The 16,501-nt window shown below is 42.5% G+C and overlaps 1 protein-coding gene across 2 annotated transcripts in view; it reads left to right on the top strand.

Moving 5' to 3' along the window:
• dhrs11a (dehydrogenase/reductase 11a) overlaps positions 1-16,501 on the top strand; it is a 128,692-nt gene that overhangs the window by 72,479 nt on the left and 39,712 nt on the right. The window contains exons 3-5 of one of the 2 annotated variants that reach the window (XM_070857187.1): positions 79-173; positions 3,398-3,527; positions 7,059-7,151. In XM_070857187.1, coding sequence (XP_070713288.1) covers positions 79-173; positions 3,398-3,527; positions 7,059-7,151 — 318 coding nt within the window. The remainder of the gene's footprint in view (positions 1-78; positions 174-3,397; positions 3,528-7,058; positions 7,152-16,501) is intronic. The other variant, XM_070857188.1, reaches the window with a different exon arrangement.

Here is a 16,501-nt window from a genome sequence, read left to right as displayed (position 1 = left end):
TTTACAAAGAATCTTCAAATGTGAAACTGTAGAGGGCTATCTAAAGTGTTGAACTCGTGTCTACAATCTTTGTTTCAGGTTAATGTGATAGCAATGTCTATCTGTACCCGAGAGTCCTACCAATCAATGAAAGAGCGGCATATTGATGATGGACACATTATTAACATTAATAGGTAAGAGAATTAAATTGTTCGCTTGCGTGGGAAATCATCTTTCTTCATTTCCCTTTTATTCCATAACAATCTCTCATTTATGGTGCTTGTTTTAAAGATGAAATATATCTTCAGCTTGGTGTGTGCAGTCTCCGTGGTAAGCAGCCCAAAAATCAAACCTTCAGCATTAGAGCAGTGCTGGGCAAAATTCCACTTTCTAGAATATGAAGTCTTTTTTTCCGAATATAATGTCAGTGGATGTGATAATCAGATGAAACAGAGTGTCGATAAATTTAATGTTGGTCCAACTGAATCCTGATTAAATCCCAAATTACAATCCTGGAATTCATCCATGCGTCTCTCTAGGTAAGTTCGAGCAGACTGTGAACAGGCAAGTACGACATTCAGAACTTTATTTTTATTGCAATCTGCTGGAGGATTTCAGAACTGTCTTTTCATATTCACGAAGACAAAGGCATAGTGCTGTCAGACTTTGCCATGTTAAATCTGTATGTTCTCTCATTGCAAGTTTTGTAAAATGTGTTTGCTGAGCTTCGACAGGCAAATGTTACCTGATACACAGCAGGCTGAGTACTGTTTACTTAATAGGTGGTTTTATCGGTGAACATTTATATAAAAGTTAAAAAGAAACAAGAATGCCAAGTGTTGCATTATATATACTGCTGAGAATGCACTCTATAGCTCTCTAAGTTGAAGTGAGAATGATTTAAGTAAGGAAGGGTCACTGTGTCTAATCAGCTCAGAAGGAGACAATGGAATGTAGCTTAAGAGCCTCGATTAAATGTTGCTCCAATTCATGACTAATTCTTTTGACTCATTCATTTCAGCCTTTTCTAGCACTACCTCACTGTGCTGGTCAGCAACTTTCCAATAGATGTTGAAGTAGGAATAACACCTCACAGCTTCTTTAATAGTGACTATGTTAAGTGGAAGCTGCTAATGAGAATTGTCTTTAATTATTTTTAGCCTTGTACCCTGGTCAACTTGCTTCTCAACAAACTTCCATTTCAGAGTGACGTATTTATCAAAATGAGAAGAGACAAAAACTGTAATTCTTTTATTAAAAAAAAAAAAAAATCCTGACCCCCCTCATCATTGTTAAGGCAAAGATGAATAATAATCAATGTGAGTAGGTGACTTGGTATTCCTGTGGGTAAAATACACTGGGGTGGATTTTAACCTTACCTGCCGGGCAGAAACTAGGCAGATCAACAGTTAAAAAACACCAGTTAGCATACACCCCCAGATCTTGCTGTTTCCAGTTTTTACTGGGTCTTCTGGACAAGCAGCTATACCACCTGCCCAAAGTCGACAGGGTCCTTCTTTAACATATGCAGGTCGGGGTCCAATGACATCATTGGACTGCTCTTCCCCCCCCCACCCCCGATTGTAATTTTAGCTCCAGCCGAAGTACGGAGACTGCACCAACTTGCCCAATCAGATTGAACCAGGTCAGAAGAGAATGGCGATGTGAAGAGGTCCTGACTGGCAGAACCCCCTTTCAGCTCTACAACCCAGTCCACCCTGCAACTATATACATTTTTTAAATGCCTCCTTAATCTGGGTTTGTGACTGATAATCAGAGGTCGCCTTGACCATAGACTCAAATAATTCACTGAGTTGTCGTTGGTTTATTATTAATTAGACTGCAGGTTTGTCTCTATGCTCAAAGACAAAAAACGAATAATAATGTGGCAATGGAACAGTGCAAGAGTTGCTTTCTTTGACCTTCAAATATGTGTGTGTGTGTGCCTAATGTGCCTGGCTTGCCACTGAGGGTGATTTACTGCTGAAGATATTTCCAAGACCTGTGGCTATGAGCAGTAAAATAAAGTGGTTTTGTCTAATGGGGAAGGTCAGCTGCCGTGGAAGTCTCAAAGTGCTATTTTGTTTTAAAGTCTGACATTGTACAATAACAAGGAGCACAAGTCCATGGTTGTCATTGCTGTGAATTATTACTTTGAATGATCCATTTCATAACCGATTTTCAGAGGTTTTGTTACTTTATACCTGAACTAATGGACTCCTTCTGAAATTTCATTTTCCTTTTTCTTGATGTATTGTGAGCTGCCTCACCCCTTTGCCCCCAAGAAAAAAGTCTCGTTTTTTTGCATTGTTCTTGTATGAAACTGTCCTGATATAATGAGGTGTGTTCCAGCTGTCGGTGTATGGGCTGAACCCTCTCTTCTCCTTGTTTGATGTAGTAATTACATGAAAAATTCAGGAATAACCAGAGGCTATTCATGTACAAACTTGTGACCTGAAACCTGTCATTCCAATTATGGGCCCTGGCAAGAGGAGCTGGACCTGTGAGTCAAAGTGGGACTGTTCATTTGTTTTTTTTGGAAAGAATTCTGTCCTCTACTGATAACTGAGGCATCATGCAGTTTAAATATTTACATTGCACAACCGCTTGAACGACAATAAAACTCCCACTTCTAAAGTTTTTTATTTAAGCTGTACTTTCTTTGAGGAAATAACCCACTGAGACGTTTCTATGGAATAGTGCTATCATTTAGTGACCAAATTAATAGTCTTGTATTTAAAAAGAGCTTATGAAAATAGTGGGCAAGCAGCCAAAGGTCTGCAATTTAAAGGTCAATCCAGAGATCCAATTCTCTATGGAAATACCGAACACATGTTGGCCAAACTTGCTGTCTCAAAAACGCAACCATCTTTTATCAATCTCTGGAGACAGTCCAGCCGGACTGAGGAAGCTCCAAACGAATCTCTAATCAAATCTGCACAAACTTTCTTTGCTGCGGCTCTTGTGGTGCTCCCAATTCCACATCGTTCTCGCTGGCTATCCTGCAAGGTGTTGCTGCAGCACAGTTTAATTCTTTTGCTACTGTTGGTGATAAAACTTTAACCATCCGCAAAAGCAAGAATTTTGGACTCCGCTCCTTCAAAGACACATGTCTATTGTGTAGCAAATAGCTTTTTTCTTTTTTTTTCCTCCCTTTTAAAACCTTTTAGAAAGACAGTCGAATATTACAGGAAAATAGGCCATCTGAAGATGCTCGTGGACCAGCTGGTTTTGTTTTAAAATGTAATCGCGCCAATTCCCATTTACACACCTTGCATTCCATGGATTAAAGCCATATTTATACAACTGACTTGTTTAGGTATGTATATTCCTCTAGGTCCTGTCTATTTGGTAAGCTTTATTTAGCACTTTACGTGCTGCAGTAGACCTGACACCATCTCTTCTCCCCTCATTTCAGTATGAGTGGCCACCGAGTGGTGCCTAGCTCAGCCACCCATTTCTACTCTGCTACAAAGTATGCAGTAACCGCCCTGACCGAGGGGTTAAGGCAAGAGCTCCAAGAAGCCAAGACGCACATAAGGGCCACGGTAAGAATTGTGCAAGTTGTCATGAAATGAAACATCCTTGTACGGGCCATTGAGAGTGGGGAAGTATTGCATCGCAATAAAAACAAAATGCTGGAAATACTCAGCGGGTCAGGCAGCAACTGTGGAGAGAGAATCAGTCAATGTTTCAGGTCGGTGACCTTTCGTCAGAACTGGGAAAAGTTAGAGATGTAACAGATTTTAAGTAAAATATTTTAAGCAAGGGAAGGAGTAGGGAGGAAAGAATAAAAAGGTTTGTGATAGGGTGGAAGGCAGGAGTGATTAAATAACAAAAGTTATGATTGTACAAAGTAAAAGGAGACGGTAATGGAACAGGCAAAGAAACAAAAGATGTGTCTAGAAGAGGTATAAATGGGGAATGGCAAAATCATCCGCTGTGGAGGTTATGGTCTGAAATTGTTGAACTCTATGTTGAGTCCAGAAGGCTGTAAAGTGTCTGATCGAAAGATGAGGTACTGTTCCTCGAGCTTGCGTTGAACTTTGATAGAAGAGTGTAAGAGGCCGAGGATGGAGGGGTCAGAATGGGAGTGGAGGGGAGAATTAAAGTGACAGGTGACCGAAAGCTCGGGGTCATGCTTACTGACTGAACAGAGGTGTTCCGCAAAGCAGTCACCCAATCTGAGTTTGGTCTCCCCAATGTAGAGGATACCATATCCTGAGCAGTGAATACAGTATACTAAATTGAAAGAAATACAAGTAAATCGCTGTTAACCTGGAAAGGGTGTTTGGGACCTGGACAACGTGAGGGAGGAGGTAAAACGGCAGGTGTTGCATCTCTTGCGCTTCCATGGGGAGATGCTGTGGAAAGGAGAGGAGGTGTTGGGAGTGATTGAGGAGTGGACCAGGGTGTTGCGGAGGTAGTGGTCCCTTCGGAATGTTGAGAGGGGAGGGGAAGATGTGTTTGGTGGTAGGATCACGCTGGAGGATGATCCGTTGAATCTGGAGGCTGCTGGGATGAAAGGTGAGGGCAAGGGGATCCCTATCATAGTTCTCGGAGGGAGGGGAAGTAGTGAGAGGGCCTTGCCAATCACGATAGAGGGGAATCTTGGTTGAGGAAAAAGGAAGTCATATCGAAAGCACTAATATGGAACGTGGCATCGACAGAACAGATGCGACAGAGACGGAGAAACTGGGAGAATCGAATAGTCCTTACAAAAGTGGGGTGGGAGGAAGTGTAGTCCAAGTAGCTGTGGGAGACAGTGGGCTGATGGTGGATGTTTGTCGATAGCCTATCCCCAGAAATGGAGACACACAAGTTGAGGAAGGGAAGGGAAGAGTCGGAGATGGACCATGCGAAGGTGAGGGAAGTGTGAAAATTGGAAGTAAAGTGAAAATGTTCTAGTTTGTGGCGAGAGCAGGAAATGGCACCGATACGATCATCAGTGTATCTGAAACTATTGCACTGCAACTGCTTTCAAAAAATAATGTCGCCACACAATTGTAGAGCAGGCTGGTTGCAAGGGTACTAAAGTTGGCCTCGGCACCTCTAAGCTGGGAAGAGGAAAACCAGCCACGGTTCTACTTGTTGCTGGAAGTGGTGGGGTGAGGATGTCAGGTGGTGAATGAATTGACCTCTGCTATAATGCTCCCCGTAATCAAGTAGTCTGCTGACATGCAGTGTCAAGGTTCATATTTGAAGAGTCGTCACTTGGATGAGGTACAAGAGGGCTGTCGTCATCCATGAAACTGACCCGGCAATCAGTTAAGTAAATATCAAAATGAACCTGGGACCTTCCTGGTCTGCATAACAAACTACTACATGATTCAGTGCATTGAACCACTCGGCCATCAGCTTCCCAGTCATTGAATGAGTATAGTGTTCATATATGATGGTGCTGGTCATTTATTTATCCACAAACATTCAAATTATCCTCTCGTATTGTAAATTTAACATGTTCTTCACCACAATTATTGAGATACTCGTAATAAAAGTTATTAAATTCTAAATGTGATTTAATAGGCATTAAAAGAAAATATCAATTCTAATGTGCTTTTCAAGTCCTGAAATGTGACGAGTTGTGTTTAACTCCCAAGAATGGGTGAGTTGGGTATAAGTGAGAAGTTAAAATATAAAAAATTTCCAGCCTCTGGGTTTTAATGGAGACAGATCGGGAGACAGGTGACCAAACTGTTCGCAAGAGGCGGGTCAGCTAATAAAAGCTTTTAAGAAGGCAGCGTGCCTCCATTTTTACAGGATAATTTGTTTGTTTTACCCATTTCAAGTCAGCCTGGCAGTCGGGTGCAAAACCTATTGCAAACATTTAAACTGCTTCCTGTTGTTAATTTCAGCAGGTCATCTAGGAAACCCATGTTTCCAAGATGCCCATCGAGACCTCCTCCCACCTGCTCCCTCTCTGCCTCCCCGTAAATATCTAGTCTCCATGAGTATCTGTGTACTAGATGTACAGGTGATGAGTCCTCCAGCTGTATGACCTACCAATGTCCTGTGAACAGTTACAGAAAATAATCAAAAACGCTATTGGAATGCTGGCCTTTATATCTTGAGGACGAGTGTACAAGGGGGTAGAAGTTATGCTGCAGCTATACAAAACCCTGGAGTACTGTGAGCAGTTCTGGGCACCACACCTCAGGAAGAATATATTGGCCCTGGAGCGTAGGTTTACCAGAATGATACCTGGACTTCAAGGGTTAAGTTACGAGGAGCGATTACACAAATTAGGGTTGAATTCCCTAGAATTTAGAAGGTTAAGGGGTGATCTGATCGAAGTTTTCAAGATATTAAGGGGAACAGATAGGATAGATGGAGAGAAACTATTTCTGCTGGTTGGGGATGCTAAGACTAGGGGGCATAGTCTAATAATTAGAGCCAGACCTTTCAGGGGTGAAATTCAGAAACTCTTCTACACACCAAGGGTTTGGAACACTCTTCCGCAAACGGCAATTGATGCTAGATCAATTCATTTTAAGTCTGAGATTGATTGCTTTTTGTTAACCAAAGGTATTAAAGGAGACAGGCCAAAGGTGGGCATATGGAGTTAGGCTGCAGATCAGCTATGATCTCACTGAATGGCGGAACAGGCTCGAGGGGGTCTTTGACCTACTCCTGTTCCTATGTTCCTATGTCCTATGTTAATGGGCAAGTGTGGAGGAGGACTTCTGGTTGTCAACTCTATTTGCTGAAGGGGAAAGGAAAGTTCAGGGGGGAAACCTTTTGTACAGCGTTGCCCTTTTTACAGAAGATTGTTTTTAAACTTTTCTCTGTCAATATTCTTGTTGACATGGAGGCCCTGGAATAGGGTTCCATCCCTGCTAAGCCACTCTGTCACCATCACTTACAAGGAGAACCCCAGTTTTCCAACTTTGGGTAATAGTTTGCAGTAAGAGAACAAAGTAATAAATACATGCTGGAGTATTCTTTTTGTCTGGCTGTTGTCAATGTTTCTGTCTAATTATGTTCCTGTGAAGCGCCTGGGGAAGTTTTACTACATTAAAAGCGCTATATAAATGCAAGCTGATGTTTTTGTAGTAATTTTACTTCATGTCCTTTTATAGTCGGTATCTCCAGGATTGGTGGAAACAGAGTTTGCATTCAGGCTTCATAACAATGACCCAGAAAAAGCTGCAGCAACATACGAGAGCCTTAAGGTATGGAAGCCAAACTGCTGTGTAAGTAGATTTTTGTATGCCTTTGTTACTAACTCCCTGGTGACCATTGTAAGTGTCTGAGGCCTAAAAGGGGGAGGTTTAGACACTGATGCATGAGGTGACCTGAAAACATGGAAAGGAGAAGAGAAACCAAGCATAACCTTGACGCAAATACCGCATGTAGCTCAATGAGCCCTTCACCCCCATCAATATGATATCTGAAATAGTGAAGAGAAATTTATTTACACTGGTGAGAATGTGGAACTTGCTGCCACTTGGAGTGGCTGAAACCAATAGCATTGATACACTTAAGGGGAGGCTTGATACATGAAGGACAAAGGAATAGAGGGATATGGGAGCAGGTTAGGAAGAGGTAATTAAAGTGTGGAGCATTACCACTGCCATATAGACCAGTTGGACCAAATAATCTGTTTCTTTGCAGTAGATTCTCTGTAAATTAATTAGCATGTGATGATGCACTTGGATTTAAATCAAAAATTCAGGTTTACAAAATGGATGACAATCTTTGTTATATAATATATGCGGTCCACATGATCAGCTCCATGCTATCTATCATTATACAGTATAATCTGAAGACAAAAGTGTTTCCAATGCTCCTGGGAGAATGTCCTTTCGGGAAAGTTTTGAATTTTTAAATCGGTTCAAGTTGGTGTGGCATTGAAGGGAGGCGAGTCCAGTCCATGCCAGTTTTTGTCGGCAAACGCTGACACAAGGATTCGGCCCCCAAATTGCTGACTATTAACCTGTCTCCAGCTCTCCGACTGTAATCCCTTAATATTATTGGAACAAGCTACAAAATTGTAATCTATTGACATTATTGATTTTGGTGCTTAAATCCAACTAGAGTCCCCAATGTATTCAAATATTATCCTCGTGCTATATTACACCAAAAATAATTTCCCATCTGTGAATCCTGAACATTATTGAAAATACTGGTGCTACATTTTAGATGGCAGATTATTAATTGCATAAATATTAACCCACAGTGATGCCAACAAAGTTGGATGCATTTTCTGTTTTAAAGAGCGATTACTTTGTAAAATACCTATTTCTTGGATTGTTTTACACAAAAAAACAGGTTCCTAGCATAGTTTCTGTTCTTGCTTAGTCCACAAATGTCATGCAGTATAATATCTGTGGGATTATACCATTGAGAAATATCTCATTAATTATAATTTTAATTATGGTTGCTGATTAGCACTTACTACCAAAGACATAAAGTGTGTGTTACTGTTCTCCTAGAAATTGCAATTGTGAAGCATGAGCAAAATGGAACTTTTGCCAATACGTAAAAATGTTCTTGATTCCCAATTGGAATTTTAAATATCCGGCATGCAACATGAGACATTTTCCAAAATCCATGGTGAATAATTGTGAAACCTTCCTGTGTTCTTCTTTAAACATTGCTTTTTTAACGTAAGTGATTCCACTTCAAAGTAAATAATTCTATGTGAAATGCTTTGAGATGTTTGAGAATAATAAAGCACTATATAAAGGCATGGTCTTTTTTTCTGCACAATATTTCAGTTCTTTACAGGAGTTTCTCATCATTTTTCACCCCTCTTCTAATTAATTCCTTGCTTGGGTATGGATTCATGGAACTGCAGACTGAGATTGTTTCTAGATTTATAGATAGATATTCGCATGCAGACTTTCAGTCTATGTATCCCGAATCTGCACTTAAGCATATAGCGCATGACCTGTAAAACAATATAAAAAGATAAAACAAAGAGAAAGAAAACCAATCATTTCATGCTGAGGTCAATTGGTTTGGTGAGGTGAAGTTTGCAGATTGACATGCATGTGGAAATTTGCCTGACAATCTGAAAACTTAACCTCATCTACAAGCAAAGAGACTTTGCAGCCTTAGTGGAACAGGCCAGATTCCTCCCCTTTAGAAGCAGAATAATTTGTGTGGTATAATGCTCTCATAATAAAACAGTACATCATCTGACTTATCGTGAGCAGCACCATGGGAGATCCACTCAGCGCTGTATGGTTATATTCTGTCGAGCTACTTTATCATAATTGAAGTGTAGCCCTCAAATTTATGTGTCTTCAAAGAAAAGTATAAAGAAGCAAAGACTGTAATTTGCACAGGAAATCTTTTGCTTGCACAAACAAAATGAAAACCAAGTGTCAATTCATTAGCCAAAGATAGACTGAAATCATTTCTTGATTGATTTTTTTTTTGGTTGTTTTGAAACATCGGGGTTATTTCTGTTTGTACAGCATTTGGAAGGTGGGTCAGTAATTTTATTTGCAATGCAAGTAGCTGAAATCGGTGTTTCATCAATAGCAAGAAGGGGATGGCAAGAGTCATCTGATTGTTCAGCCATTGATTTAGGCATGCAGTGATTTTACTTGTAATTTATACTGCATTGCAAATTGTACAATTTGAGCTTTAGTGAAATTAGACCTGCCAACTAATTATGAAGTGTCAAACAAGAATGTTTATTATAGAGCACAATCTTCACTTCAGTGTCCAGCAGCAATATTTAGACTAAAAGTGTGATTTTGGCAATGTTCGGACTCCAAATGTATCTGTGAATTTGTTTATAAGTTGTTTGTTATGGTTTGATTCAAGTTGTTTGTAGGCCCCAATCAGTAATTGTAATGTAGGGCAAAGTATAAATCAGGAAATTAGAGATGCGTGTAACAAGGGTAATACGATATTCATGGGCAAACCAAATTTGCACATAGTATGGAGGGCGAGTTCATGGAATGTATACAAGATCGTTTTCTGGATCAGCGTGTTGAGGAACCAACTAGAGACAGGCAATTTTAGATCGCGTATTGTGCAATGAAAAAGGGTTAATAAATAAACAACCGAGAATGAACCATTTATCTCTGCACTCTATCTTCTGTTCGTTAGCCAATCCTGCTAAGACTTCCTGCCACACTCAAAGTGAATTCTTGGATGACTGTACAGTCCAATACGGGAATTACAGTCTCTCTCACTGGTGGGACAGACAGTCGTTGAAGGAAAGAGTGGGTGGGCAGACTGATTTGCCGCATGCTCCTTCCGCTGCCTGCGCTTGCTTTCTGCATGTAAATAGGAAGAAATTAGTGAATGTAAATGTGGACCCATTAGAGGCAGAGACATAGAAATTATAATGGGCAATAAGGAAATGGTAGAGACATTAAACAAATACTTTGCATCTGTCTTCACGATGGAAGACACAAAAATCATTTCGGAAATAATGAACGAAGGATCCAGAGAGAATGAGGAAGTTGAAGAAATCAGTACAAGTAAAGACATAGGGCCCAAGTTTCCACAAGAAAAAAAACGGGCGCCCCTCCGAGCTGGGCGCCCGTTTTTCACGCCTAAAAAATCCTCTGTATTCTCCACCTACTTGCAGGTCCTCTGGCCCTCGGCGCAGCCAGCACGAGCTGTGGGGGGGCGGAGCCAGGTCCCTGCGCTGAAAACCGTGCCGGGACCTCTGCACATGTGCGCTCCAGGCGCCGAACTGTGTGGGAGGGGCCCGAAGCACGCAGCCCCTAGCCCTGGCTGAATGGCCTCACTGGGGCTGTGTGAATAAGGCTCCTCCCACGGCCAGCTCCTGCTTCCCCCCCCCCCCCGCCCCCGACCGGACCCGACACCACCCCCGCCGACCCGACCCGACACCCGCTTCCCCCTCTCTCTCTCTCTCCCTCCCTCCCCCTCTCTCTCTCTCCCTCCCTCCCCCTCTCTCTCTCTCCCTCCCTCCCCCTCTCTCTCTCTCTCCCCCTCCCCCTCCCTCCCGCTCAGCGGCACGAACGGCTTCCCCCCCCCCCCCCTCCCGCTCAGCGGCACGAATGGCTGCAGAATTCTCCCTGGCTGAAGCACTTTCACACAGGTAGGAAGATGGTTTATTTAATCTTTTCTTTGCTTATAAATGTTTATTCAGGTTGGATTTATTTGTATAAGTATAAATAAGGATTTATTGTAGAATTTAATGACTTCCCTTCCCCCCCCCCCCCCACCTCGTTCTGGACGCCTAATTTGTAACCTGCGCCTGATTTTTTAATGAGTAGAACAGGTTTTTTCAGTTCTACAAAAATCTTCACTTGCTCCATTCTACTTTAGTTTGGAGTACGTTTTCACTGTGGAAACTTTGAAATCAGGCGTCAGTGGCCGGACACGCCCCCTTTTGAAGAAAAAATTCTGTTCCAAAGTAGAACTGTTCTACCTGACGAGAACTGCAGAAATAAAAATGTGGAGAATTGCGATTTCCAAGATAGTCCGTTCTCCACCAGTTGCTCCTAAAAAATCAGGCGCAAATCATGTGGAAACTTGGGCCCATAGTACTGGAGAAATTCATGGGACTAAGCGGAGGCAAATCCCCTGGACCTGATTACGTGCTCCTAGGGTTTTAAAAGAGGTAGCTGCAGAGATAGTGGATGCACTAGCATTAATCTTCCAAAATTTCCTAGATTCTAGAACAGTCCTCAAGGATGGGAAGGTAGCAAACATAACCCTACTATTTAAGAAAGGAGGAAGAGAAAAAATGGGGAATTATAGATCAGTTAGCCTGACATCAGTAGTAGGCAAAATGCTTGAATCTATTATAGAAACATAAAAATTTACAGTGCAAAAGGAGGCCATTTCGACCCACCGTGTCTGTGCCGGTTGACAAAGAGCCACACGGCCTTGGTCAGCAGCTCTAAAGGTTACATATAAACCTATGAACAATGATGGAAAGGCAAAGAGCAACAAGTCCGCCTCGCACAACTGCGACACCCCTTATAATGAAACATTCTTCACTGCACCCCAACTGCAGCCATGTGATCTCCTGGCAGAGGCAAAAACCCAGGCCAATTTTGGGAGAAAAAAAATCTGGGAAAATTCCTCTCCGACCCATCCAGGCGATCGAAACTAGTCCAGGAGATCACCCTGGCCGTATTCTATTCCCTGCAGTACTTGCATTATATCTGCTCCATCCAACAAAAGGTCATCCAGTCTAATCCCAATTGCCAGCTCTAGGTTCCTGCACTTTAAGTGCCTATCCAACCATCTCTTAAAAGTGGTGAGAGTTTCTGCATCCACCACTCTTCCAGGCAGCGAGTTCCAGATCCCCACAACCCTCTGCGTAAAGAAGCCCTCCTAAAATCCCCTCTAAACCTTCCACCAACCAGCTTAAAACTATACCCCCTCGTAATAGACCCCTCCACCAATGGAAATAGATCCTTATTATCCACTATGCCCAGGCCCCTCAATATTTTGTACCCCTCAATGAGGTCTCCTTTCAACCTCCTCTGTTCCAATGAGAACAAACCCAGCCTATCCAATCTGTCCTCATAGCTAAGATTCTCCATTCCAGGCAGCATCCTAGTAAATCTCCTCTGCACCCTCTCTAGTGCAGTCAAGTCCTTTCTATAATACGGCGATCAGAACTGCACGCAATACTCCAGCTGTGGTCTAACCCAAGTATTATACAATTTATGCATAACCTCCCTGCTCTTGTATTCTATGCCTCGGCCAATAAAGGCAAGCATTCCGTATGCCGCCTTAACCACCTTATCCACCTTATCCACCTGACCTACTTTCAGGGATCTGTGGACAAGCACTCCAAGGTCCCTTTGTACATCTACACTATTAAGTGGCCTACTGCTTAATGTGTATACCCTTTCCTTATTAGCCCTCCCAAAGTGCATCACCTCACACTTCTCTGAATTAAATTCCATTTGCCACTGCTCTGCCCACCTGACCATTAGATTGATATCTTCCTGAAGCCCATGACGTTCCTCTTCATTATCAACCTCACAGCCAATTTTAGTGTCGTCTGCAAATTTCTTAATCATACTCCCTATATTCAAATCTAAATTGTTGATATATACCTCAAAAAGCAAGGGTCCCAGTACTGAGCCCTGCAGAACCCCACTGGAAACATCCTTCCAGTCACAAAAACATCCATCAATCATGACCCTTTGTTTCTTACCTCCAAGCCAATTTTGGATGCAACTTGACACTTTGCCCTGTATCCTATGGGCTTTAACCAGTCTACCATGTGGGACCTTATCAAAAGCTTTGCTAAAGTCCATATATACTACATCGACCCTCATCGACCCTCTTGGTTACCTCCTCAAAAAATTCAGTCAGGTTAGTCAGACACTATCTTCCCTTAACAAATTCGTGCTGACTGTCCTTAATTAATCCTTGCCTTTCCAACTGTAGATTTATCCTGCTTTTTCAGGATTTTTCCAATAATTTTCCCACCACTGAGGTTAGGCTGACAGGCCTGTAATTACTCGGCCTATCCCTTTCTTCCCTTCTTAAACAAGGGTACTACATTAGCAGTCCTCCAATCCTCCAGCACCATGCCCATATCCAAAGAGGACTGGAAATGATGGTCAAGGCCTCTGCTATTTCCTCTTACTTCGCTTAACAGCCTGGGATACATTTCATCCGGGCCTGGGGACTTATCTACTTTCAAAGCTGCTAAATCCCTTAATACTTCCCCTCTATCTATCTATCTATCTATATTATATATATATATATATATATTTTATACATTTATATGTGTGTGTATATATATATATATATATATATATATATATATTTATATTTATTTCATCCAGAATATCACACTCCTCCTCGATAACAGTATATGCATTGCCCCTTTCCTTTGTGAAAATAGATGCAAAATGTTCGTCAAGAACCCTCCCAACATCTTCCGCCTCCACACAAAGGTTACCTTCATGGTCTCTAATAGGCCCTGCCCTTTCTTTAGTTGCCCTCTTGCTCTTAATATATTTATAGAACATCTTAGGGTTTCCCTTAATTTTACTGGCCAAGAATTTCTCGTGCTCTCTTAGCATTCCTAATCTCAATATTGTTAGGGATGTGGTAACAGGGCACTTAGAAAATCGTAATATGATCAGGCAGAGTCAACATGGTTTTATGGAAGGGAAATTGGGTTTGACAAATTTGTTGAGTTTTTTGAAGATGTAATTAGTAGGATGGATATGGGGAGAACCAGCTTGTGTAATGTATTTGGATTTTCAAAAAACATTTGATAAGGTGCCACACGAGGTCATTACACAAAATTAGGACTCATGAGATTGGGGGTAATACATTGGCATGGATTGAAGATTGGATAATGGACAGAAAACCGTAGGAATAAACAGGACTTTTTCAGGTTGACAGACTGTAACTTACGGGGTACCGTAAGAATCGGTATATTAATGACTTGGATGAAGGGTTTGAGTGTAACGTATTCAAGTTTGCTGATGAAACAAAGTTAGGTGGGAAAGTAAGCTGTGTGGAGGACACAGGCTGCAGAGAGATATAGATAGGTTGAGTGAGTGAGCAAGAACATGGCAAATGGAATACAATGTGGGGAAGTGTGAAGTTATCCACTTTTTGGTAGGGGGAAAAAAAAATATTTTTTGAATGGCGAGAGACTGGGAAATGTTTGCATTCAGAGGGACCTGGGTGTCCTTGTACATGAATCACAAAGTTAACATGCAGGTACAGCAAGCAATTACGAAAGCAAATGGTATGTTAGATTTTGTTGCAAAGGGATTAGAGTACAAGAGTAAAGTGTTACTACAATTATACAGGGCATTGGTGAGGCCACACCTGGAGTACTGTATACTCCACCTACGGCCCAAGCACTCAAGGTCCTATCTCAGTGAAAGCTAAGAAGGAGGGATGCTCATCAAGGACAGAGGCAGTCAGTGGCCACTGGAAGGAGCACTTCGAAGATCTCTTTAACCAAGACTTTGTCCTTGACTCCATCCCACAGCATGCTACCCGTCACCACCTCTTCACAATCCCAACCCAGCATGAGGTTGAAAGAGCCATTCGACAACTGAAAAACAAGGCCTCGGGAGCAGATGGAATGCCTGCCGAAGTATTAAAGCATGGCGGAGAAATACTCTTGGCGCAAATCCATGACCTCATCTCCCTTACTTGGAAGGAGGAGAACATGTCAGGCGATCTCAGACGCCGTAATCGTGACCAAATTCAAGAAAAGTGACCAGTCCGATTGTGGTAAGTACAGAAGAGTTTCCCTGCTGTCTGCCACAGGGAATATTATCGCAAGAATTGTCCAATTGTCTGCTCCCAGTGGCTGAAGAGCTCCTCCCAGAGTCACAATGTGGATTCCGCCCACTAAGGGGCACAACAGACATGATCTTAACCATGTGACAAATCCAAGAAAAATGTAGCGAGCAGCAGAAACCTCTGTACATGGCCACCTTTGACTTCACAAAGGCCTTCGGCACTGTCAACTGTGAGGGATTATGGAGTGTCCTTCTCAACTTAGGCCGTCCTCAAAAATTTGTCACCATCCTCCAAAATTTGTCATCATTCTCCGTCTGCTTCACGATGACATGCAAGCTGTGATCCTTACCAACGGACCCACCACAGACCCAATATAAGTGCAGACCGGCGCCTTCAGTGTGTCAGTGCAGCCTTCGGAAAAGAGTGTTCAAAGACCAGGATCTCAAACCTGGCACCAAGCACATGGTCTACAGAACAGTAGTGATACCTGCCTTTCTATATGCTTCAGAGACATAGACTGTGTACAGTAGGCACCTCAAAGCACTGGAGAAGTACCACAGTGTTGCCTCTGCAAAATTCTGCAAATCCACTGGCAGGATAGGCGCACCAACATCAGTGTTCTGTCTCAGGTCAACATCCCCAGCATTGAAGCATTGACCATGCTCGATCAGCTCTGATGGACGGGCCACATTGTCAGCATGCCTGGTGCTAGACTCCCGAAACAAGCACTCTACTCCGAGCTCCCTCACGGCAAGTGAGTCCCAGGAGGGCAGATAAAACGGTTCAAGGACACGCTCAAAGTCTCATTGGAAAAAAATGTAACCTCCTCACCGACTTTGGGAATCCTTGGCCCAAGACCGCTCAAAGTGGAGGAGAATCATCCAAGAAGGCGGCGAACACCTAGAGTCTGTTCGTCGGGAGCACAGGGAAGCCAAGTACAAACAGCGGAAGGAGCGTGCGACAAGGTGCTCAGGTTCATAGTGGGGCTCGAACTCTTGATCTTCTGATTTAGAGGCGAGAGTGCTACCAGTGAGCCACCTTGACACTTGCAATGAATAGCATTGTCTGTTTGTCCATCTCCCCCCTCCCCAGTGCTGAGGTTGGCTAAAATCAGCTACTTAACACAGACCAGAAATTGAAACTGACGTTTCTGATCTGTAGAGTTCAATTCCACACTGGCTAGATACTTTTAGCAACTGAGCTATCCAGGAAACTCCTGGAACCAGGAATCAAGTGTAAACATGTATTTCTTGTGCTGAGCTGGGCTATGGTAAAACAGAAGCAGATACACAACAGAAAATAGGAATATTTTCAGTTTCAAATTGAAAGGGGAGCACAA

The sequence above is a fragment of the Pristiophorus japonicus genome, chromosome 16 (genome assembly GCF_044704955.1).
Source record: "Pristiophorus japonicus isolate sPriJap1 chromosome 16, sPriJap1.hap1, whole genome shotgun sequence".
In the NCBI taxonomy this organism is placed as follows: Eukaryota; Metazoa; Chordata; class Chondrichthyes; family Pristiophoridae; genus Pristiophorus; species Pristiophorus japonicus.
The sequence above is the reverse complement of the archived record's forward strand: the minus strand, read 5'-3'. Positions and strand labels throughout refer to the sequence as shown.